The following is a 26,214-nucleotide window of genomic DNA, read 5'->3' on the forward strand; positions in this document are numbered from 1 at the left end:
ACAAATGCAGCAAGTTGTGGAGCCACCACCATAATCGAGACATAGAACATTTCATCCCGGGGAGCTCCCTCCCAAACTTTCTGTTCTCTTTCTTGATGTTGCTCATGAATATGTTCGCTTTGTGAAAATTCACCGAGCCACAAAGATTATGATACATGTACATTTTTCCGATTGTATGCTATGTATCAGTCAAAAGTTTGAAGGGTATTATTTATTTGTTTGTTTGCTTTTTTATTACAGAGTATTAAAAAAAAAAGGGAAGACTGTCCCCAAAGCCCAGCAGCTGGCTACAAGATGGCTGGTTGTGTGGCAAAAGGAACAAATGAGGAGCAGTGGGGAAGGCGACCAGAATGGCACGGTGTAGAAATCTTGGAGAAGAGAAAACAGAATGAGTTTGCTTTTATCTCAAGCTTTGGTTTAGGGTTGTGGGTCTCTCTGGTCTTCCTCCGTGTAAAGACCTCACCTTAGTTAGAGCGCCTGGGTGGCTCAGTGGGTTAAGCCGCTGCCTTCGGCTCAGGTCATGATCTCAGGGTCCTGGGATCGAGTCCCGCATTGGGCTCTCTGCTCAGCGGGGGGCCTGCTTCCCCCCCCCCCTCTGCCTGCCTCTCCATCTACTTGTGATTTCTCTCTGTCAAATAAATACATAAAATCTTAAAAAAAAAAAAAAAAGACCTCACCTTAGTTATATTGACAACAGGGGCAATGAGTTACTTTAGAAGTTCCAAGGAGGATTTTGTCCCGGGAAATCCTGGCTTTTCTCTTTGCCTTCCCCCGCCACCTTGTGCATTTGCTAAGCTCTCCAAAGATAAAACAAAACCAAACCCAAGCTGGGTGTAGAAGGGAGCGAAGGAGGACAGAGCTAGACAAAGTGAAACCGCATGTCTACTGCTGTGAAACTTGGAAGCGGTGCTTGTTAAGGTCTGTTACTGCTCCCTTTCACTCAGGATTTAAAGGTGTGCTTCATTTAGACCATTCCCTTCCATGGCGAATAAACCTAATATGTAGCCACGACCTTTGTGAAAAATAAACTTAGCTGCATAGAAAAAAATTCCTTTTTTCTTTTTTAAAAGTCAGGCTTGAAATTTTTATATCCTTTGAGTCATGTTCTTGAAGCAACTGGCTGGTTAATTCAAGAAATGTTACTTTCCCAATTCAAACATGACATTTTGAAAATCATCCATGAATTACATGCCTCAAGAATGAAAGGTTTTTCTGTGCCATTTAGAAGTTATTTTATTTTATTTTTTATTTTGAGAGCAATCATGAATATCTGTAAGGGCATATTTATTAGTCCCGGAACAGATAGAAAATTAGCAAAGTCATAAAATTCTTACCCAGCTTTGCTTTTGCAGCTGTGTCTCAATCCACCAATACCCCTGCTGCTAAAATGGTTGAGGATGATGTTCTTTTTGCCTTTCCAGGCAAGGTACTGATCTTTGTATGTTGGCTTTCTAACCCCCTACATGGAGATGGAGGTAGGAAAAAATATATATCAAAAACAAAAACCAAAAAACCGAAACTGTCTCTAAGCTTTGTTCTTCTGGTGCAACAAAGAGTTGCTAGTCCCATAAATTTGTTTCCTAAGAAGTCTTACCTTCTGATCCCAGAAAGTGCCCCTCTTCTCCTAATCCCATATGGTAAACCAACACTAAGCCTCAGAAAAGCAACAGGCTGTAAGCTTTCCGTCTTAATTTATACTACTGTGTTCGGGATCTGTACACATGGATGTATGTTCCTGGGTATACCCACCCAGTAATTACCATGGCAAGCCTTTAATTAGTCTGAAATAGTGCAGGCATAATGGTGACAACCCACACATTTTTCCATTGGAAATTGTAAGTGGATGACAAAGGGAGAACCCCATCCTCTTCCCTCCCCACACATAACTTCCTGTGAAGCTTTTTCATGATTTTGTATGTCAGGTCGGAATCCCTGATCATGGGGGTACTGATCAGTGTCAGTCGATTAGAACAGGGCTACTCAACGGGTGGGCTGTGGAGCAGTGCTGGTTTGTAGTCAGCAAGGAGATCAATTAAAAAACGAGGAGGGGCGCCTGGGTGGCTCAGTGGGTTAAGCCGCTGCCTTCGGCTCAGGTCATGATCTCAGGGTCCTGGGATCGAGTCCTGCTTCGGGCTCTCTGCTCAGCAGGGAGCCTGCTTCCTTCTCTCTCTCTCTCTCTCTGCCTGCCTCTCAGTGTACTTGTAATTTCTCTCTGTCAAATAAATAAATAAAATCTTAAAAAAAAAATGAGGAGAAGGTGTTCAGCAATTTTTAGAGGGATCGGGCAGGGTCATTCTTCTGTCTGTTGAATCTAATTATAAAAACTGGGGACTTATCACTTTGTTTTGTAAAAGCTTGAAAATCTGGTAGAGTGCCAAGCTCTGGTCCGAATGAGATTGGATTTTCTTTCTTGGTAGAGCTATCACCAACAGCAAAACCTCCTCTCCACGTGAGCATGATGAAAATAAGAGTGAGCTTATATTTGAATGGCCACTCACTAAGTATCAAAGCATAAACTTATGTCTTGGTTTGGGACTCCCATGGAAGAGAATCCAGAGAGAACGGTCTGAGTAGATAGCACACTGGAGAGATGATCCCAGCGAGCCACAGAAGGGGAGTGTCGGAAGAAACATCGGGATAGAAAGGAAGCCAATAAATGGCGTGTTAGCAAGCAAGTTACCTCTGTGGGTGCCTGGAGCTCAGCCCCTCTGGGAGCTCCGAGGAAAGTGCAAAATATGCTTCAGAATTGCCCTAATGGAGGGTGAGGAGGCTGGGACATTCATCCACACAGCTCCTTTCAGTCAGCTGTTAAATGTTCCGGAGGGGGACTGTGAACTCCCTGGTACTTCACTCTGTTCCTTGTGCAAGCCAAGGGGCCCCACTGCCCAGAGAAAGTGATGAAGCTACGGCTTGTCACAACTTCCAGTTGAGAATTGGGCTGGTGGACACAGATGTGTAGGAAGTGTGGTAAGTGCCAAGCGGGGTACGACAATGAGTAGGTAAGACAGGTGGCCTGATCCAGTTGATAGCTAGTAAACCGAGGTCTAGTTTAGCACTATAAAACAATGTGGAAGATGGTGAGGGGCTGGGAAACCCCTCTCTTCTTTGGTCACCTACTTTGGGCCCATCCAGAGTCCCTTGCGCTGGCTCTCATAACCAGGTGGTCTACCTCCGTGGCAGACACTGGCTGAGTGCTCACATAGCCTATCTTGGCTTCCCACACCCCCAATCCCTCAACTAAACTCTATCTCCCCATCATCCTCGTAGAAGAGTGTGGCATGGAACAGAGCCCCGGAGAAGGAGTGGACATGATGTATAGTACATCTCTGCTTGACCTAACCTTTATGCTCATCCTGACCGCTCTCTACTCTTTAAGCAGGCTGGAATAGAGATGACTCCCAGGTCGTCCTAGAGAGTCCCAGCTTGAAGATGGCCATGCCACAGCATGGAAGGAGTCTGGACCCCTGGGTCATCACTTAGAGGAGAGACACTTGGCCAGAAACAAATCCTAGGTTTTACAGTGTTAAGTCGCTATGATTTTGAGAATTATTACAGCAACTAAGTATTGCAATAAATAATGCAACATACATGTGTGATCAAATAATTTGTTTCTCTTTATATCACTTATCATTATCTCAATACTTATTTATTTTTCAGCTGTCTGCCCTCCAACAGGAAGACTCGGATTTGTATACTGTCGTATCTCCGGCGTCCGCTTACAGAATGACAGAGCTGTGCAGAATATGTGGAAATAAAGCCAGGCCCTCTGCGCCCAATATGAGACACTGTAAGGGTTGATGTAGGGACATTTGGCAGATCTGAACAATCTGAGTAAAAGCAGGGTGAGTTAGAGAAAAACAAACAAACAAAAACCAAACTGATCCTGTGTGTGTCGGGAAGACTTGGGAGAAAGGCGTAGAACAAAGAGGAAGGTTACGAATGTTGGCTTGGTGGTTAGAAAGGACTGGCTTCAACCAGCTCTGCCATTTATGGAGCATTATGTTTGGGCAAGTTCGTTAACCTTGTTGGGCTTCTTTTTCCTCATCTGTAAAATGAATGTGATGTACTCTGCCTACCTCCCATGGTGAAGGGAAGAGCACCGAGGCACAAAGTGTGAGCTCAGGAAAGATTGGCAAGGATAGCACTATTCATTGATCCCTGATGTTAGTGAGGCTGGAGAACTCTAACCTCCTGGCCGCTGAGCTACCCAGAGAGAAACACTGCGAAGACTATAATCATGGTGGACGGTTGTACTGGGGCCAAAGAGAAAGCCCTGTGTATCCAAGCCCTCTTCCTCAACTTTCCCATGTGCGGCCACTAGAGGGCCTTGGGCATCTCTGTTCTCTCCTATTGGCTCACTCAACGTGGGGGACCCAAGAGGCCCATCGCATTACTAGAAAAGGAGCTCTTTTCTCCAGGGAGAATCGAAGGAGCAAAAATTTGATGAGAGGCTTTTGTGGAGTACTTGCTGAGGGGTCATAGGTGCTAAAGGTGAGGGTGCAGGCTCTGCATTCAGCTACAGGCGAAATTGGCCCTTGAGCACGTGATCTATTTGCAAGAAGGGAATTCCTTGGGGTTACCCTGGGCCTGGCTTGAGACCCTGTGCTGAAAATAAGATGAGATTGCATTGTCTTATCAGATACCCAAACAGAGGGGTTCTGGTTTTCTGAGCACCACTCACTGGCTTCAGGACTGAAAACTAACTTATCCTGATAGAGGCAAACCATAGTTCAGCAAATTTCCAGAAGTGTGGCACTAACCTGGTCAGGTATGGGAGACTAGGGATGTATTCAGTAGGCAAAGAGCCCAGGGGCTCCCCCAATCCACCTCATCTTCCAACTTTCATATTACTAGGCCAGCAAGGTCTGAGACGAAAAAGGCAAAGAGCCTGTTGAAAATATTGCTTATATCAGTCATTCTCACTTTAGCAGGAAAGAGCTCTGTTCCTTGATAAATCCTTAATAAAGATACCTTAGATATAACTCCAAAACTTACCACTCTTATTCCTCTGCTCATCACTTTAAATATACTGGCCTTCAGAAAAACCCAAGCTCATTCTTAGTTCCTTGTTTTTATTCTTACTTTTTTCTAACCCATCCACTTCCCCCTCCTGTTCCCTGCTTTATGAAATACCAATCTTCCATTAGTTCCAATAGGTACTTCCTTGATTCCTGCCTGTTTTCCCATAGTACTTTGCACTTACCCTTAAAAAAGCATTTATCAGAGGGTGTTATCGCATATTTTTTCCCCTCTCTCTCATCACTCAATTTATCTTCTCATGTGCTTCATCTCATCACTGCTTGAATATCTGTCCCAACAGGGACTCACCACCTCAAAGGCAATGCAATCTTTTGCAACCAACTATCTATGCAAAAATAGTTTTCTTATTATTAATAACCAAATCTGCTTCCCTGATACATAGATGTATTCATTCTCTCCCTATCAGTTCACTTGCTTAAAACCCCTTTAGATGTTGATAAGGCTTCTCATGTCCTAATTGGAAATGTCTTAAATATAGATATTCTGAGAAGGGAAATACAGGGGTAATTCATTCTAAAGTGTAAATGATTGATAAGAACTTTTCCAAAAGAACAGATTTTATTAGGGGAACTTAAGAGTGGGATCAAGAATACCCAAGACACCACCAGGACATCAACAATTTGATATAGTAGAAAGAGCATTAGGCTAGGAAATGAATCATAGGTCCAGTGTGATACATTTTTTCCCTTGGGTTTTGGTTTTCTTATCTGGAAAAAGAATAATCTGCATGATGAATAGTTCTGCTTACTTCTATCATTGCACAATTTTGTCTGGAAGCAAAAATCTGGATCGTCCTTTCTTCTTCTTTTTCTTTATTTTATTTTATTTTATTTTTTGAAAGGCATAGATGGGGGGAAGGTAGCGGAGGGGCAGAGAAAGGGGGAGAAAGAGAACCTTAGGCAGGATTCAAGCCCAGCATGGAGCCTGACATGGGGCTCGATCTCATGACCCTGAGATCACGATCTGCGCCAAAATTGATTTGGATGCTTAACCAACTGAACCACCCAGACATCCCTCCTCTGGATGGTCTTATGCCTTTGCTCTAGTCTGTTTTTCTTAGTTCTTTCTTAGCTCGGAGTGGGCAAAAACTTACCTGTGTGTCAGTGAGTTCAGCCTCCTGAGGACTGGCCTGACATTCTTGGTGCCAAAGGTGTCGTGAGTTATACCACCCACCATCAAGTCAATCAATGAGCCTTTTATTCCCACCTAGTCTGAACCTCCCTCTCTCCTGCCTCGACACCCTGGGCTTGTTCTTTACAGTATTTGCATCATAAATATTTGCAGGTAACACATTTATTGCAGGTAACTCATTTTATTATGATTTTATGATATATTCTCTTTTCCTGGAGTTTTGCAAGTAAAGATTGCATAAGAACAAACTCTTTGTTTGTCCTAAGTTCCACACTACATAACCAGGTCATATTACAATTGCTTGATGCACAAGACTCAATGACTCAATAAATACTTTACAAAAATAATGTAGTTTTTTTCCCCTTTCTTAAAACATAAAAAATTAGAAATTTTATAGATTTGATTCCCCCTACTCTTTTTATATGTATTTACTGGTAATATATTGGTGGAGAAAAAAAATTGTTACGACAGTATTAGAATAAAATAGATGAAATGAGGTCCATGTTCTTTTCCCATCTATTTTGCTTTTGTTTTTTCTTCTGCAAAAGTGCTATTACCTATATTTATGTCTGACCTTCCCTCACCTTCTGAACCTCCCACTAAGGCATGAGCAGCACTTCTGCCACTCTGTAGCCTTTTAGTAGAATTAGAGCATTATGCTAACATTGGCCTTTTATTTTAAAGCCTATTTAAAACCAGTCCTCAGATTTGCCCCTAAAATCCCCATGTGCCCTCCTCCTTCTATCCAATCTTAGGCAAGGATATTCTGGAAGCCAAGACTCCAGCAGGGTGCCTCAGGACTAAAGAACATTTGGTTTAAGGTGGGATTTTCTTGTTTTTCAGACACTTCCGTTGAGTTATTTAGTTTAAAAGAAAAAATTACTCCCAAATTCCCTTCTCTTCCACCTCCTTGAGCCCCTGTCTGAACTCTCACAGAAGTGATTAAACAGTTTCACAACTCCAGCGAAAAGGTTATGCTTAAGTCACATTCATATTAAATAAGTTATATATAAAAACTGCTTATAACGTTTACAACCCCGTCTTTCCCTCTTTGCTCCTCCAGGAAACGCAGGATCTGGGTGTGCACTGAATCCCACCCACGATGGCTTCCAGGTTCTTCTTCTGGCTCCTTTGTCCCCATCCTCCTGCCAACATCACCCCTCGGAGGAATTCCAAGGAGCTCTGTGGGCATTTCGGATGGCAAGGTGGCTTCAGACAGCCGTCACCCGGGGCAGGTGCGCACCCCTAGGGTGATTTATGAAACATACCCTCGTAGTGTATACAAATATCTACGGATGTGGATAAGTCCGGCCCCGCCCTGCCCCGGCGGCAGATCCGCGCACTGCGTTTGTGTCACAAATACCGGAGGGGACATCTCCTTAGTACTCCCTGGCCTCTTGGAACTGCTTGATGTAATCTTCGTCTGAGGGGCTCTCAGTGCACTTCTGTCCATTGTTGGGAGGCCGGGCCTCGTTGTACCTGCTCCAGTCGCCCTTGCAGATAATCCAGGGGAGGACGTCCACCTTGTAGTGGAGCTCGGCTGAGAACTCGGTGCTGATGAGGTTGGGGGTCCCCGCGCCTTTGCCCCTGGTGATGAGCTGCATGTTGTCGCCATAGCAACAGTGCTGGGCGGCCAGCGTGGTGCTCTCCAGGGACAGCATGGAGCGAATGCAGTACCGGGCCGTGGGCTTGTAGATCTCCAGCTTCTCCTTGGGCCCACTGGCGTCCTTCCAGCGGAAGTCCTTGCGCTTGATGCGGTCGAAGATGTCCGCCGTGCTGTAGGCCACCTCGGTGGGGTAGGAGCAGGGGCAGCTGGGCAGGTCGTTGATGACCTTGTGCATGTACTTCTTTAAGAACTCACTTTTGCAGCCCATCCAACGCTCGCAGCTGTCAGTGTCTGAGAAAGACCAGAGAACCCCTCTCACCATATGCAACAGGGATGGCAGATTCACACTGACCTCAACCCCTCCCCTCCCAGGGGGAATCCCTGCGGTCCCCTGGAACCACCAGCCCTCTCTTTGGTCATGCTCACCCCTCTTGGCCTTGGGAAATTTATTTGCAAGGCAACCTCCTCCCCATGTATACCATGAAAAATTTCAGACACAGAAAAGTAGAGAGATGAAATTCCAGCAGTGACTCCCTGTCTGCCATCACCTAGATTTAACCATTACAATTGCTCCGTCTGTCTTATTTCTTGAAAATATATGATATGATTGTCCCTGAATTTTAAGAGGCATCTGAGGAAGAAAGGGAGGTCGCGGGATAACTCTGCTAACACCTATAACAAAATGAACATTAATTCAGGGGGCAATTTTGAATCTCCTCTTTAAGTTTCAGGTAACAAGGTGGAAAGTGCCTCAAAGGAGAACTGGTAGTCCCTGGTTTTATTTGTGCCACTCACTGACTGGATTAAGCTAGAGCTGGTGGCCTCATCTCTTAACCACAGGCACCAAAGGGTGACAATCCTTGTAAGCAAATCCATATGATGATATGTCTCAAAGAGGAAGGGGCAGGTGGCCCTGCTTTTAGGGAACTTAACAGTAAGGCCCAGAGGCCATTGCCCTCTAGGCTTCCAGCAAGAACCTGCCCCTGGAAGTGGTCGTATTTGGGCTTTATAGTATTAAAATATGTCGGCTTCATTGTCAATTAATTAATTAATTAATCATTGAACTCATTTAAGACTGAGGTGGTTCTAGTTTGTTAATGTGGATTCCTGGCTTTATTTGGAAAACCAAGATATGTTTGTGTGGGTCCTGCCCTGCCCATGGGAATGACTGGCCCCAGGAACAGACCACTCGTGTATGCCAAGGTTGAACACAATAAAATTTGCTGGGGTTGTCTGGGACTGGGGAACACGTTTGGTGTCACTGGAACGGAGGCTATAGGGCAGGCAGTCTGTTGGTGTCAGATCGCGGGACTCTTCTGCACAGTTTAGGCTTGTTCCGAGGGCACTGGGGAGCTACTGAAAGTTTTGGAGTGACAGCTACTAGCTGAGTAAGAAGAAAGAGGAAGAAGATCTGAGGAAGAAGATACATTCAGTGCTGGTATCTGTTGCCAGAGTCTGAGTGGGAAAGGACCGAACAGGAGGGATCAAGCGAGCTCAGAGAGTAGGGCCGCTGGGCCTGGGTGGGCTTGAGGGAAAAGGAGGAGAGACATTAGGAGTGACTCCCTGCTGCGACCCAGAGGCCTGGGAGGCTGGTGGTGCCCTAAGAAGGAATCAAGTGGCCAGGATGGGGGTGGGATTGGGGGCAGGTTGGAGGAGGGCACAGGCTTCTCTCAGTAGAATGAAGAAGAGAGAGAGGGGGCATCTCTCAAGCACTCAGAAAGGCCTGGCCTAAGAGGAAGAGCATGGGATCTTGTGTTCAGTTGTCTGCGATCAAAATCTAGCTCTACCGTCTACTAGCACACGCCCTTGTGCAGGTATAGTCTCCCTCCCTGTGCCTCAGTATCCTTCTCTCCAAACTGGGGATGAAAAGGATGCCCATCTCTTAAGGCACAGTAAAGATTAAGCTGGAGGAGTGCAGGGAGCCTGCAGGCCCAGGGTCCTGCCAGAGGGGATGTGCCAAGGCTCAATTTGGGCCTGAGCTCTAAGATTCCAGTCCTGTGAGCCCCCGACTGAATAGCAGTGAGAGAATGCAGGCTCCCTCCTGGGAAATGTGTGTCTGCAAAGCCAGGGCAGGCCTCCTCCATTGGACAGGGTGTTCAGAAGCAATATTAAGTGAGGCCCTAGAAAATGGCTTGGTTATCATAATTCATGTACCCACAGAACATACACTGACTTATTTTTATCTGTCAAACTTGGTAGGTGTTCAGTGTGATGGTCACGTTCTAAATGCTCTGCCAATATGAACTCATTTAATTCTACAATAACTCCATAAGGGGGCCCTGTGACCTCCTACCATTCGACAGATCAGCTAACTGAGGTGCTACCAGGTTTGGCAAATGACCTTGTGCAGATCAAGGTGTATCCCACCTCAGTGAGGCATCTTCTGTTTGGTCTTCTCTCTTCCCATCCCATGTTTTCCCTCCCCCTGGAAGGTTGTCCTTGTGGACTCTATCGGTGGACCCCTAGATCCCTGCCTGCTCTTTGGGTTGAGCCAAAGGGAGGACCTGGTCAGAGACCAGGGCGAGAGAGGAGAGTGAGACAATGTATTTGTCCCTGTGGTTCCTCCTTCACTGTTGCAGGTTGGCTACACCCTTCTGCGAACTCAGAATGGTGGTGGGTAGTAGCCCTCTGCACACAGCTTCCCTCGTCCCTTCAGGCCAAGGGGCGGTTAGGGCCCCCCATTGTTCTGTCCAACCCCTTCTTGGTGTCCAATCTACCCTGCTCATCAGACCCTCATTGAATGCTCCTCAATTACCTGATTCCAGTGTGTCGTGTTTGTTCCTGCCCAGAACCTGACTGACACCCATCCCTACTCATCTCTGTGTGTCTTTAGTCCCACCTCAGGTGTGGCTTTGTCCAACTGGACCTATCCTCCGCAAAAAAGCAAGCAGCTGCCTGTCTGTAGGGTATACAATACGAAGAGACCTGAGAAGCTCTCTGCCCTCAAGAGACAACTTTTGTTGCTCTACCATTTTTAGTGTAAATTTCCTGCATTTAGTCTCTAATTTCTTTCAGGGGTGTGTGTTGGGGGCTGGGTAGTAAAAGCATTGTGTTTGCAGAAGGCTCCTGCTAAAGGTAGTTTGTGTGTGTGAAGGACTGAAGTGGAAGCCCTGGGTCACAGACAATTTCAAACTGCCTCCTGTTTGGCCGAGGTAGACGAAGTTTCGGGTGGCACGCGGTAATGTGGCATTAGGAGTCTCACCTCTCTGCAATACAGAATTGCATCCCGAAGCACATGAAGCTATTTTTAAAAAGGAAATTTTCGCCTTGCACCTAGCTGTCACTTGTCATTTGGCTTGGTTCATGCAGACTGTGTTTGGCCTAGCGCTTTCGAGCAGATGAGTAGCAGAGTATGCCAAAGGTTTACGAAAAAATACATGTTGTAGAGGGAGGCAGACATAATACGGAGAAAGCTCCTTTTCTCTCCTTCCTTCCTTTTGCTACAGAACCAAGACCAGCATTTCCTCACTTTTTGGGGACACTCCATGAAGGCTGTCAGAAGGGGCGTGAGGCCCCCCTGGAGACTGAATCCATACTGAGGGGAGAGCTGTCCCACTCCTGTCCCACTTATTGTGGAAGCTGGGTGGCAAGCAAGGCAGACATAGAGGGCGCTCTGTCCAGCCCAGCCTGCTGCAGGAGGCCTGGGACGGCTCTCTCTTGCTTAGAGTATATTCGGTGAGCGAGAAATTCGCTGGGAGTACTGGACCCCGTAAGAGGAAAACGAAACACTTAAATGGATCCTAGGACGGGATGGCACTGCAAAAGCAAAAGGAATTTCCAAAATATTAAATCAATATTTGGATAAAAAATGGGGACAAAGGTCACCTTACCGACTTCAAACAGTTTGGTGGCATTAAACTCCTCGCTTCCCGCCAGCAGACTCACTTCGGTGGCTGCTGTCCTGAAGGTGTCTTCAATTCCTAAACACAGACAGGAGCTCATTTTTCCCTAGTTATATGGAAAAAGTTACCCCCCACCTCCCGAGCAAATCAAGAAACAAATACACCTGAACAAAGCCTTTTTTGTATTCATGAATACTCATGGGCAGGAACTTGCCAGCAGAGGAAAGAGTAAAAAGCAGGTAGTAGAGCATAAAATATATTAAAACCCCAGATACCATTTGCAGCATGAAATCAGATCCAAATGTGCCTGAATGGGTCTTAAGGAACTCATTCACTAGGCCCAGAATGGGGTTTGGGGCAGTAAGGGACACATGTCCATCTGCAAGTCTACCTGTCTGGCGGTGTCTGGGCGACAAACTGGATTAGAAGCAGGGGTTAATATTTTGTCTAGTGGTCCATACCAGTTTTAAGGAATGACTGACAGAGTTCAGATCGTTACAGTCTGTAACCCTGATCAAGCCACTTAAACCTTCAAGTGCCTCAGCTTTCACATCTGTAAAATGGGGAGATATAAGCACCCCACCTCATAGAGCTAAATGCACTCAAGGAATCATGTGTAAAGAAAGAACTTACAGAAGTAAGTGGTAAGTGTTAGCTGATAATTTTCCCAGGATTATTTTGAGGATATAGCAGTCCCGATATAAAGAGCAGATATATCTCACCTTCTAGGATGTCCAGCACCGCCCATGATGCTTCAAAGAGAGTAAGCCGGGCTTGTCATTACTGGCTTGGAGGGGCTGAATCCAGTTTGTCTCATACTTCCCGGTTCCCCTTTCCTTCCCCAAACTACCACTCCCATCCAGCCTTCCCTTACAAACAGGCATGCTGTGTTAGCTGAGACATCTGAGGAGGCTGGAACATGGAACATGGTAGTCTATGTTGGTGGAGAGCCTTAGTGGCCTGGGAGGCATGACTTGATTTCTTTAAGAGGCGCTCTCTGGCTTTACATGAAGCTCCTTGAACTTATTTATAGGGTTGACCTAGGGGACAGACTTTTACAGTGTAATCACTGCCAGGCCAGGGACACTGCCTGCTCCATGACTCTTTCCAGTAATGCTGAGAATCAACAAAACAAATAAAGAAAGAGATCCTGTTTTTTTTTTTTTTAAAGAAAAAAAAAAAAAAGTCCTTCATGTTCAAAGGAGCCCTGAAAAAGACTGGGAGGCCCAGGAACTGAGAGGCAGAAAGGATGGAAGAAGGGCAGGGTCAGAAGAGAAGAAAATGCAGGAGCAGGCCTGCTGGGCACGTTGCTCTAGGTGGTGAGAGAAAACAAGAAGGCAACATTCAAAATGGTGGCAGAGAAATATTCAGAATGGCGGTCGCCAGTGGGTAGACTTGGATCTGGTATCAGTTCAGAAAAAGAAAACAGCAGCAAGCCCCCAAGCCCAGACACTAAATGCTGTCTGTATCCATGAGTGGCTGAACCTCGTATCTTTCCTCCTGGTGGCAATGGACCAGATTTTTGGTTTTTTTTTTTAACTTTTTTTTTAAGATTTTATTTATTTGTTTGACAGAGAGAGAGATCACAAATAGGCAGAGAGACAGACAAGAGAGAGAGATGAGGAGAAGCAGGCTCCCTGCTGAGCAGAGAGCCCAATGCGGCACTCGATCCCAGGCCCCTGGGATCATGACCTGAGCCGAAGGCAGAGGCTTAACCCACTGAGCCACCCAGGCGCCCTGGTAATGGACCAGTTTAATCATTAAGAATATGGATCTTGGAATCAGACTGCCTGAATTCAGATTTAAGACTGACCTCTTGCTGTTTGTGTGACTCATGCAAGTTAACCCTGTGCCTGTTTCTACAGCTGTCGAGTGGGCACAATAATAAACATCCACTTCATGAGGCTATTGCAGGAACTAAATGAAATAAGGTACATGAAGGCCTCAGAAATCTGCTTGATACTTAAGTCCTCAAAAATATCCTATTCTCCATCATCTTCATTATCATCTTTTCTTCTTCTTCATACTGTCTTTCTCTTCCTTCTTCATTGTTTTCTTGTCTTCTTTCTCATCTCTCATATTATTATTATTTATGGGTTTATTTCCACCTATCTAAATCCTATCACGTCAGACATCCAACTCAACTTCATTACGATTAACATGAGAAAGATCTGGAAAATCATCTTGATGGTTGCTCCACTTCCTGAAATCCACCCACATGGCTGACATAGAGCCAAAATTTAACAAATTTGTTAAATTTTGGCCCCATTTTCTATATATGCTGCTTTGCTAACATATGCATGCCTAATCTGATCCTTCCTCTCTACCCCCAGAAACCCTCTGCTCTTTCACTTTTTTTTTTTTTTTAAAGATTTCACTTATTTATTTGAGAGAGAGAGCCCAAGAAGGGGAGAGGGTCAGAGGGAGAAGCAGATTCCCCACTGAGCAGGGAGCCCGACACAGGACTCGATTCTGAGACTCCAGGATCATGATCTGAGCTGAAGGCAGTCACTCAACTGACTGAGCCACCCAGGTGCCCACCTCCACTTCTTTTTTGTTTCAAATATCAGCTTTATGGTCTAACGACTGAGTTGTAGGAGTAGAAAGAGGAAGTCTGGGGGCATCCGGTTGGCTCAGTCTGTTATGTGCCATACTCCTGATTTTGGCTCAGGTCATGATCTGAGGGTTGTGAGATTGAGCCCCTGAATCAGGTTCTGTGTTGAGTGTGGAGCTTCTTGAGATTCTCTTTTTCCCCCTCTGCCACATTCCACTCACTTGTATTCTCTCTCTCAATCTTAAAAAAAAAAAAGAAGAATAAAAAAGTAAAAAAAAAATAAAAGGAAGTCTGTATCAAACACTTCTCCAAAGAAGACATACACATGGCCAACAGACACGTGAAAAAATGCTCCATATCACTTGGCATCAGGGAACCACAAATCAAAACCATAATGAGATACCACCTTATACCAGTCAGAATGGCTAAAATTAATAAGACAGGAAACAACAAATGTTGGCAAGGATGTAGAGAAAGGGGAACCTTCTTACATGGTTGGTGGGAATGCAAGCTGGTACAACCACTCTGGAAAGCAGTACAGAGTTTCCTCAAGGAGTTAAAAATAGAGCTACCTTATGACCCAGCAAACGCACTACTGGGTATTTACCCCAAAGATACAGATGTAGTGAAAAGAAGGGGCACCTGCACTCCAATGTTCATAGCAGCACTGTCCACAATAGCTGAACTGTGGAAGGAGCCCAGATGTCCTTCAACAGATGAGTGGATAAAGGAGATGTGGTATATATATATATATATATATATATATATATATATATATATATATATATATATATATATATAATGAAACATTACTCAGCCAACTGAGGACTGTTGGAGGGGTGGTGCTGGGGGGATGGGGTAACTGGGTGATGGGCATTAAGGAGGGCACATGAAGTGATGAGCACTGGGTATTATATGCAACTGATGAATGACTAAACACTACATCAGAAACTAATAATGTACTATACGTTGGCTAACTGAATTTAAATTAAAAAAAAAGAAAGAAAAAGGAAGCTTGGCCGTGTGGGGATCAAACTTTCTGTCTCTGAACTATCTTTCAGATGAGGCCATTCAGAATGTGCTGTTTGTTAGAAGAATCTGAGATCTTATTTTAAGCTGGTGTTCTACCTGGTAATGGGAACACATGTAAATGCAAAACCACAGGCCAGGAGTTGGTAAATTGCTTTGTAAAGGGTCAGAGAATAAATATTTTAGGCCTTGTGAGTCACATGTGGTTTTGGTTGCATATTTCTTCCCCCTCCTCTTTTGTCTTTTCCTTCTCCTTTTCCGTTTTCTTGACCCTCTAAAAATGTGTATGCTATAGAACAACAGGGCACACTTTGCTACCCAATTGCTACAGACACAATTATTTTTTACCCCCAATACGGCCTCTCACCAAGTTTACAATTAGTTTAGTTTTCAAAACCCTGACAATGCAGTTTATTTTTTTTTTATTTCATTTTTTGCTTCTGAATCTCTGGATTTTAATGCATTTGCCCAGAGTAGGCAATGCAGTTTAAAGTAATAATTAACTGGTGGCCCTGGGGGGCTCGAGGTGTTAAGGGATTGACTCTTATTTTCAGTGCCGGTCAGCATCTCAGAGTCCTAGGACTGACCCCAGCAGGGAGTCTGCTTTAGGATTCTCTGTCTCCCTCTGCCCCTCCCCTCATTTACTTTCTCTTTCTCTCTCTCTCTCTCTCTCTCAAGTAAATAAATAAATCTTAAAAAAAAAATAAAAGTAATAAGCAACTGCCAAGGGTCCTCAGTTTCCTCCCACAGATCCTTCAGTAACTCTCACTGACAGAGCTACCTGCGTGGTTTTCCGTAAGCATCCCTGAAGCCTCTCATCCTGGCTTCCTTATCGGACTATGAATGCCTCTCAGCATGTGTCTCTTCAAGCCAAAACAAATCCCGCATCAAAGGCCCAAGTTAACCAGAGTCCCTCCTTGAAATTGCACAAGTACACTGTGGCACTAAGCTCTACATCATGACTACTGCAATTGTGCCGAAGACTCAGGAAACCCATCTTTTTGCATCCATTCAGCTCATTACTCATCTCTTACTGTTTCAGTCTGGTCGGAATCCTTGTTAGGGAAATGGCTGTCCTTTAAAAAGTGATTTTCTTTAAGGTTTAAATATAAATGAAAAATTCTTGCTTGAACTTGGAGCCACTCCCCTGCATAAATAAACCCACCTGGGCAGTTTGGACGGTCACACGTCCTAGATTCTGTCGCGGTACATGCGTAGCCACAAGACCTAGTCCGTTTCTGGTTGCCGTTCCCACAGGTGACACTGCAGACAGACCAGAGACTCCAGTCGCCCTCGCCATCTGTGGAATCTGGAAGGGAGCCAGGGATATGGTCACCAGCCGCCGCCCAAAGAGTCCCCAAATCCCCCTTGTCAAGCAGTCTTCCAGTTGTCTTATTCCATCGTTCTCGCCATTGGAGGGGACCAGATGCCAGCTGGAGTCAAAAGGCTTGTGGCTCCGGAGTTCATTTTAGGGATTAGCTTGGTGAGAGCAGGGACTCTGTCTGAGGTTTTGAGTACCGTGGTGGTCAGCACGTTGCTGGGGCCTGACCCTTAGAAGGTTCCCAGTAAGTGCCTACTGAGAATGCATGCATTTGTAGAGTATGGGATCATGCAATACTATGTTATGTAGTTTCCAAAGATAACCACCATCACTTCCTTCCCTCCCCATACATCCATTCATTGAGAGAGCAAGAGTGAGGGAGCGAGCAAGAGAGAGAGTCTATTTCCCCTTCCCTAAAATCTGAGCTGACTTCCGCCCTAGGAGCCAGGCAGCTTCCAACATTCACTCTGGGCAATCCAGTCGCTGTGAAAGAAGCTGAGGCTAAACTTGTATATTATGGGTCACAAGATACTATACATGTGAGTGAAGCCTTGTTGAACCTTCTAGCCCTTTCCAGTAGACAGTTGAATAGATGCATGAGGAGCATAGCAACTGCTTTGTGGGGCCCGATCTCCTGAGCCAAAGAATCATGAGAGATAATAAACTGGTGTTATCTTAAGTCACTGAGTTTTGGGATGGTTTGTTACACAGCAGTAGATAACCACTACATAATGGTAAAGCTAGAAATGACCCTTCAAGGTCATCATTTAATATCTATCCAATAAATATTTATTGGATAGCCCCTATTATATGCCAGGCTTAATTCTAGGTATATGGGAAATACCATTAAATAAAACTTCCAAGATTTTTGTCCTGATGGAACTAATATTTTAGTAAGAAGAGCTACGCAATAATCAAACAAAAAATGCGTAAGTTATACAGTACATTAGAAGCCAATAAATGGTATGGAAAAAAAGGAGAAGCAGGCCAAGTGAGGCGGGGGGGGGGGCTTGGGAGTGTGAGGGGTGTGAGGAAGGTCGGTATATTATCAAGACTAGTTTCTCTTTTTAAAAGTAAAGAAACTAAGTCCTAGTGTGACTGGTGGTTGGGGGTGGGAGGACTTATCCAACGTAGTAAGGGTAACAGAAAGGAAAGCTGGGGTCCCAGTGCCGAGTCTTTGATCTCTACAGCATGACTGTCTCTGCAGCATCTCTACTCTGTAGTAATTTTCTCCTGGTTTATCCAGATCTTCCTACAGCCTTGGGGCCTCTGCCAGTGCCAAGCTTGGGGCAAGAGGCATGTGCTCTGTTGGAAAGGGGTCCTCTTGGTTTGTAACAGGTCGTGGTGATCCTTATTATGTAAGCCCAGCAGGAATGTAGTCCACACATGTTTCTACCTGCAGTGTGGGCTCTGTGCCAGCCTCCCAGGCTGTTGTTTACATGGCGCTCACTCAGAACACTCCTTAGGCAAACACAGAGCTGCTGAGTCTCCTCAGTCCATTAAACAGAGTTGGGGGGGGGGTAGTGGTTGTTCATGGTTGTGTCCTCAGCCCTAACCCAGAGCAGAGAGTTTGCCCACACCTTGACTGCCCCCAGGGCCCCTGTCCATCTCTTCTCTTTCCCCAGAAGGAATCTTTTTCTATTTTGATCTTCTTTTAAGAAATGGTTTTCCAGCAACACAGCCAAGCCAGATGTTTGAAACGACTGCCTCATGTGAAGGAGTTGGGCCTGTTTGCCCAGTGTGAGTGTCTTCATCTCTCCCATCTCTTAGTAGGCATCAACAGGTAGAACTGGAGAGGCAAGCTACTTCCAGGGGGAGAAGCACTGGGTGCTCCCTCTAAGACCTCTGTGGTCTGGTGCCTCTTGGTCATCTCCCCAAGAATGTCAGAGATATGCCTGGAACAACTGTGACATCACACTGTCATCAGGAAGAACATTCAGGTGCAGTGGGTAACAGACATACATGAACACACTCAACCACGTCCTACACATACCACCAAGACCAGCTTTGTTGAAGGGAACAGCAACAACAAAAAGTCACAAATAAAGATTGTAATGTCATTAGACTCATAAGGGGGGCGATGGGCCAGTCAGAATATGTTTACCGAGTACATAGGTAGAGTTCCTGTCACTTTTATGGTGGGTACATAATGCAGTGATGCCAAATGGTGTTCCTGCTTGGCTTAGCAGAAGCAATAGGACTGCAACCATTTAGAAATCTCTTGCAACCTTTCCTTCCTGTGGCAGTAATATGGAGAGAGAGTTTTTGGAAATGTCCTTGAATTTTGAGATTTCAGCATTAACCTGCCATGAGGCTTCTACTGGAATCTTTGCACAAAGTAATTTCTTGTCTTGGTTTCTTGGAACTAAATTACTGAATGTTAATAGTGTGTCAGATTACGTGAAAAATGACTTCTATAATTCCTCTCCTCGTATCTACCCTGTGGTTACTGTCCTCTGCTGACCCCAGCCTGGGCCCTGTGACTTGCCATGGCCAATGGAAAAATAGCAAATATGATGCAAACAAGAGGCTGGGAATGTGTTCGTGCATTAGTGTTTGCCCTCTTGCTGTAGAGAACTCATCCAATACTATGGGAAAAGCCGGGCTGGCTACCTGGAAGGTGAGGGACAGCTGGAGATAGACCCTAGCCAGCCACCTGTCCAGCTGCGGCCCCATTGCTGAGGGAAGCCATCCTAGACCTCCAGCCCCAGTCAGTCCAGCCCAGAGCTGAAGAAAAGTCTAGGAAAATTGCAGATTCTTAAAAGAGAACCCATTTGTTCTTTTAAGCCACTACATTTTGGGGGTGGTTTCTTGAGCAGCAAAAGTTAACTGTTAAAAATATACCATAAAATTCTCCCTAAAATATGCTTTCTAGATGGCTCGTGGACTCTGGAACAACGAAGGGCTTATTATTCCAATAAGTGGCTTTCTTCAGGCTTTTATTTTAAATGCTCCCAAAGCCCTTTATTCTCCAAACTTAAAATGTGGTCCCCCCAAATCAGGCACCGAACAGTTCCGTCACCGCGTGGCTGGTCATTTCTGTTAGGCTAGTGACAAAGGGCTAAGCGTGCATGTCAGCTCACCACCCTGAAGGCTCCATAGCCGACTGTCTTAGACGCATGTCCCAGGAAAGACCCTCCTCTTGGGGAATCTCTATTTGTTTAATGTGTGCGAAGGACAGAAGACTTTGAGGGCAGTGCTCCTTTCTGCTCTAATAAAACTATTCTGTTCTCATTTGCTCACCTGCCAGGGAACATGGCTCAGAGCAGAAAATGAATGTGAGCAGCGGTTTTTGCTGAGGTGACAACAACGACAGTAAAAAGCAGTCCTTGTGACATCAAAGAGCTCAGTGAGGGAAGAATACAATGCAGTGTACTGGACTGAGAGCTGGGTTTCAGCCATGTCGTTTGAAATTTTAAGGTAGTGATTAAGCAGTTTGAGCGCACTAGAGACCTGTGGGTCGGTTAGCGTCTGGGCAACTGGGGTGATTTGGTCTTGACTGGGTCACGGGCAAGCCTCCACTGCTAATCTTAGAGGAGAGTGGCTACCAATTACTGAGGGTCTGCTTTAACCAGCTTCTCTGTCTAAACATAATGATTAAGCTCTGATAATAATCCTGTGGGTAGGTGGAAACATCCTTTTTTCATGGATAAGGAAACTGAGGCTCAGGGAGGTTAAGGGTCTTCCTAACGTCACGCAGCTCAGACCTGGCAGAGCTGGGACGAGAGGTGAGGTCTCTCTGCTTCTGCCCTATGCTCCTTTATACCCTGATACCCCTGCAGCTTTAATTCTGGCCCACATTGGCCTCTCTTTTTTAAGACACCCACTCATGTGGCCATAATTCAACATTACAAAGAAAAAGCCTTGACAAAAATCACTAGGAACTCTATTAACAGAGGCCTCTGACCAGTCAGAGAATTGTAAGGAACAGAGTCCCAAACCCAGGTTACCGTAAGCAATTGCCTATCTGGTTTCATTTTGCAGGTTATTCAGAACAGTTCTGGGAATGGTATACCGCTATTTGACAGAAAAATATTTCTCTGGACTCTTCCTTTGTCCCTGATGATACCTTAAGTATCTCTACAGAAGGCATTTCAAGTGGAGCATCTCAAATACAGTCCAAAGCAGAGCCATTGTGTTCCCACAGTCAGCAATAGGTCTAACCAGCTTCCGTCGTGTGTTTTATAACATATTCTAAAGATGCCATTCTAGTCTATTTTTTTTCCTACCTGTTTTTTTTTTTTTTTTTTTGAAGTACTCTTTGGCCACCAACATTTAAAGTCTGACTAAAGATGCTACCTTTAAAAATCTGAAATCAACATCCTCCACAAAGACCAGTTCCTGTGGCAGGTTTAGCATGCCTGAGAAAAGCCAGCACACCCTTGCAGTGGGTCTGGAACCCCAGGAAGTTTGCGCTGCCAGAACCCTGCCTTTCCAGGCCTTCTCTCCCTGGATCCTTCACAGCACCAGACCTAGGGACAAATACTTAGAAATTGTTTAATAGTTTCTCGTTGATTGCAAAAAAGAGTATTCAGCTTTTCTGATGCTACAGAGAATTCTGGAAACCACACGATCCTTGTGAACCCGTCAGAGAAGCAGCCATTCCTTCACTCACAGGGCCTGCTGCTAAGCATTTGCCACACTGAGTCGTGCTATTCAAAGTGTGGTCCGAAGACCAGCAGTGCCGGCCTCAGCCACTGGATCAGAAGCTACACTAGAAAAGACCTACAGGTGATTTGCATTCATGTTAAAATCTGAGAAGGATTCCTTTAGGGGCATTATAAGGGACAAGATTTTCTTGATAAAGTAGCTGTCCTGGGATCTACTCCAATGATGAGGGAGTTACTAAGAGATACTCCCAAACCATAAAAGATGGGAGTTTCTCCATGGCCCTGAGCTGCTGTCAGATCCAGATGTAAGACCTCCACAGGGATTCTAGGCCTAGAAAGTTATGGTAAAGGTAGCTGAGGCAGCCACAGTCATGGTCCCAGTAGAACTGAATTCTATCCTCAAGATAGAAATGGACGATGTTCTTCATGTTCATGAATTCACCAGAGTGTATTCTGTAAGGGCTTTAGATGCAAAAGTTGTTTTGGTCTGCAAACTCTGGTGAGCCTGAGAATCATCAGGGGACGCTGGTTGCAAAAAGAAAGAAACAAAAAAGCAAAGAAAGACCGACTCCAGGTCTCACTCCTGGACATTCTAGTTCAGCAGAAGGATAGCAGTGTCTCTTAAGCTGGGCTTCACGCCCACTTAAGAGCATACTCACAGAGCTCTTAAAACCTGATGCTTGGGCTGTACCCGCCAGAGATCCCAATTTAACTGAACTAAAGTCTGGGCATTGGGATCTAAAAAATTGCTCGGGTGAGTATAAGGAACAAGCAAGACTGAGGACCGTCACTCTGGAATAGTGGGCTCAGGGCACCAGAGCCCCTGGAGGGCTTGTTCTAAGACAGATTTGGGGGATCCAGCCCAGAGTGGCTGGTTCAATAGGCCGGGGGTTGGGGCCTGAAAATTTGCATTCCTATCACAGTCTCGGGCCATGTCGATGCGGCTGATTTGGGGTTCACATCTTGAGGACTATTAGTATAAAGGGAAGGGGCTGAGGCCAGGATTGGTAGCTCTTAATTATGTAGTCAGGGATTCTGATGGGGAGGGTCTGAGCTCTAGTCTTCAAAACAATGTCCCCTGTGTTCTGGGCAAATAATTAAGTCAGAAACTTGTGACATGTTGGCCTGGCACCCAGGGATCCTCTGCGTTTCCCTTGCTTATAACACCATAGAACTTTCCTCTCTTTTCTGTCTTCCCAGTGAAGCATGCATTTCCATAATCACTCTGCTGTCATAAAGGATATGATTATTTTTGTTCCCCAGAGAGGCAGGATAAAAAAGTGGTTAGGAGAACAGACTCTGGGCTCAGACTGCCCGAGAGGTCTCAGACTTGCCTCAAGGTCAAGTTGCTTCGCTTCTCTAGGCTTCAGTTTTCCCATCTGTAAACTGGGGTATCTGCCTCAGAGAGCTGATGAAATAAGTTAATATATGTGAGATGCCATGAAGAGGGACTAGTGCTTGGGAAGTGCTATATAAATGTTGGTAATTATCCCTAGTCCTTTTCTCTTGGAAAATAGGTAAACTCTTACTTCTTCTGGAAAAGGGGAGGTTTTACAAGCCTCCTAGCTAGGAGTGTCAGAGTTCCCTTTCTGCTTCCTTAGCCTGTGATGTGTATTTCTACCCTGGCAGTGTTTTCCTCTATCACTCAACCTTTCTCCCTTGTCCATGGACAAGTGAGATCCCCTTTAAGGAAGACCAGTGTCTTTCTAATTTTTGGATTCCCGGAGCCTAGCATGGTGCCAGCCATAAGACATGCTTTTAGAAAAAGGTCTCCCTGTTTTGGAAGTTGCTTAGTATTGTCTATTAGTGGCAGAAATGACTCTCTAGCACAGAGCTGGTCTTTTTACTGAGAGATGGAGGTAAGGGGGAGAGTATAATGGTGCGAGACAGGTCATTCCTGTCATATAACCATTGTTCCTAAGACTGCTGGTGGTGAAGCCGCAAGAACACTGTCATGATGGAGGCATACATATGACCTCAAATATTCTTATAACACAAGGCAGGCTTCCCGATTCCCCATGAAGCCTTGCCAGGTTTCTTCCTTCTTGCACAACCAGGATGTGTTTCCCAGCTTCCTTTGCATCTTGGTGGGGGCTATATCACCGGTGCCATCAACAGAGTCTGAGTGGATGTGGTGTGTACCATTTCCAGCCCGAGATGGTTAAGAGCATGTGTGCCTTTTCCAGGCTCTACCTGTCTGTCTCCTTGGCTGCCAACCAGATGTAGGGCATTCAGTGCATAACTCAGGCCCTGGAAGTTGGTGGAACTCTAAGAGGGAAGGAGCCTGGATCCCTGAATGATGGATTGGAGTTGAGTTTCCCCCCATTCTGTCTCCCATCCCAACTGAAAAACAGTTTTTATTATTTAACTCACTGAATTTGTAAGGTGCTTGTTACCTTCCCTCCCCTCCTCTAAAAACTTGGGAAACTAGAAATCCCAACTTGGCATCTTGAAATTTATTGTCTTGAAGCCTTCCATTGACAGCCTTCCATTAAGCACACATTCCTGTGGGTTCCCAAGGGCTGCTCTACTGCTCATGTCAAAGTGACATGGCTGCCTGCTCAAAAGAAGGAGTTGGACACCTATCTTTGGACTAAATTGATTTTCAGTATGAATTTTTACACTAAAATACATCAGGAAGTAGATTTGGTGATTTCCTAATTTTTAGAAATAAAACTAAAGCTTCGGCGGGGGGTGTGAGGCAGAACCTCAAATATCCCTAACTAAAAAAAAAAATTCTCTCCTAGGATAATTGATATGATTTAAAAATTATAGTCTTTCCAGAAAAATGTGGCTGCTGGTGCCTTCTTGGGGCTTCTGTGGAACAAAGTCTTTATGAGGTATGCCTCATAGAAGACCCAAAACCACATACTGTAAACTGGGTTTTGCTTGGCTCCATGTCCATTAGATCTCAACATCCTCATTTATTCTCCCCACCAATTTTATATCACTGGGTGGTAAACTCACCATATTCTGGCTGCTCTTTGGTTTCAAAAGTCCGGTGGCCTGGGGCTGGACGGTCCCACCCCCTGGGGGGGTTGAGGAAGTTGCTGTCATCTGAGGTACTCTCGTACTTATAGTCTTGGTCCCCGCTGTTGGCCCTCGTCAAGGACAAGGACCTCTGCCACCAGGCCCTCCAGTCGGGGGATGGGACTGACCAGCTGGGCTTATTCTCTGGATGCTGATCCTTATCTGCTTCAGAGTCAGGACCGTCCACCACCTCTATGGTGACCTGAAGAATTCAGAACAGGCCAGAGTCAATGAGGAGTCTATATCCTCCAAACTAGGTACCCTCAGAAGAAATAGGAGAGCAGAGGGAAATGATGGATGCGTCTCTCATGGAGGAATGCTGAGACTACATGGTGATACAGGATGGAAAAGGCCCAGAGATGGCACAATGGGCCCCATGACCAAATAGGACTGATGTACATGGGCCTCAGGCTGGAAGGATACTGGGGTTCCTGATTTACCAATGATTATGTAGCTGGGAAGTCTTCAATTCAAGCAGTAAACATGTATTATATGTGTCCCTGAAGTAACACAAGAGTAATTATAATAAAACCAAACACTTATTGAGCACTAAGTCTGTACTAGGCACTGTTGTAAATGGTCTACATATATTAATTTATTATATGTATTATATGTATAAAGTTGGTACTGTTAATTGGCCCCTATGGTTGACTCTCTGCAAAGATGGCCCCAGTAATTCATCCCATCCTTGCAGGTGTGTGCTACATCTCCCATTAAGAAGGGATTTCCTCTCTCTTTCATTCTGGCCCGGTCTTGTGACTTACTTTGTGCAATAGAATATGGTAGGAGTGACACCATGACAAGGCTTATGAGGTCTTACAGCTTCCATTCTCATTCCATGGGAATGTTCCCACCACTAGGGGTAAGGAAGCCTTAAACATAGAGACCAGGTGAACAGAGAGGCCACCTGGTGGAGAACTGAGGTACCTCAGGCAAGTGGCCCACTCCAGGGCCCAAGTCATGTGAGCTGGGACCACCTTGGATGCTTTAGCCCAGCTGGATTACCAAAGCTAATACCATGTGGACCAGAGACCAGCTCTACTGGTGGAGCCCTGTTCAAATTCCTAACCTCCACAACCATGAGCAATCCAACGGTCATGGCTTCAAGCTGTTAAGTTTTGGTAGCTGGGCAGCAACAGGTTAGCTTTTCACAGAGAAGTGAACAATCTGCCTAAGGTCACACAGCTGGTAAGTGGCAGATGTGGATGCCTAGCCCCAGAGCCCATGTTCTTAACAACTGCCACACGGCCTCTCAAAAAGCCACAGAAATACCATCCCCTCATGCAAGCAAGAGCCATGAAGGCCACAGGGGCTGACGGGGGCTGGTGCCACCACATGTGTGGAGGTGTGAGCACAAGGTCCTCAAGGTCCACAGCTGTGACTTTCACTCATCCCATATCCGAACCCCGTGAGCAGACTCCTCAACCGACCCTCAGGGTCAGAACAGAGAATTCCAAAGCCAAGGTTAGAACTTGCTTTCAGATTTACAGAGCTTCGTTTTGAAGTCACGGGGCTGGAAGAGTGCAGTTTCTTGGCTCCGAGAGACAATCAATGCTGAGAAACTTGTTTAAAAAATATAATAAGAGACTCACTGGGTTCCTTTGGCCATCACATAGCCCTTGCAACACCCCCTGGATGAGTTGTGTGCAAATGAATCAGAAACACGTGCTCTGAGTAATCAGCGCAAGCTGTACTGCGTTTCCCGTTTTGCCCTAAGCCGACATCTGAGAGAGTTGCTGGGATGCTCTGCCAAGTTGCACCAGGCTGTGCCCATCCCTGAGACCAATAGCCCCTTCCTTGTGGGCTAGGAACAGGGAGACTGGAATTCTCCTTGCTTTGACCTTCCAAGGAAGTTGCTGGGCCAATGCTGGGCCTGGGCTGTGGCCTTGTGTAGTCCATATGCAAGGTCAAGATACTGCCATCCGTCCCAGAGAGTCCCCGGGCTGCAGCCAGTCACGTGAATCTTTTTTCTGGTGTGGGATGCCTAGTAGGGCATCCCTGGCTTTATTCCCCACCACCACAATTCTCCCCTCTTGTAAGCATCCCTTGCG

The 26,214-nt window shown here is 45.6% G+C and overlaps 1 protein-coding gene across 3 annotated transcripts in view; it reads right to left on the reverse strand.

Annotated features, from left to right (window-relative positions):
* Positions 1-6,341: 6,341 nt before the first annotated feature.
* ISM1 (isthmin 1) overlaps positions 6,342-26,214 on the reverse strand; it is a 76,404-nt gene continuing 56,531 nt past the window's right edge. For all 3 annotated transcript variants that reach the window (XM_082745750.1, XM_082745748.1, XM_082745749.1), the window contains exons 3-6: positions 24,101-24,365; positions 16,368-16,511; positions 11,608-11,697; positions 6,342-8,068 (exon numbers count right to left, since the gene is read on the reverse strand). In XM_082745750.1, the coding sequence (XP_082601876.1) occupies positions 7,551-8,068; positions 11,608-11,697; positions 16,368-16,511; positions 24,101-24,365 (1,017 nt within the window). In that variant the 3' untranslated portion in view covers positions 6,342-7,550. The remainder of the gene's footprint in view (positions 8,069-11,607; positions 11,698-16,367; positions 16,512-24,100; positions 24,366-26,214) is intronic.

The sequence above is a fragment of the Mustela nivalis genome (assembly GCF_964662115.1).
Source record: "Mustela nivalis genome assembly, chromosome: 8".
NCBI classification, from domain to species: domain Eukaryota; kingdom Metazoa; phylum Chordata; class Mammalia; order Carnivora; family Mustelidae; genus Mustela; species Mustela nivalis.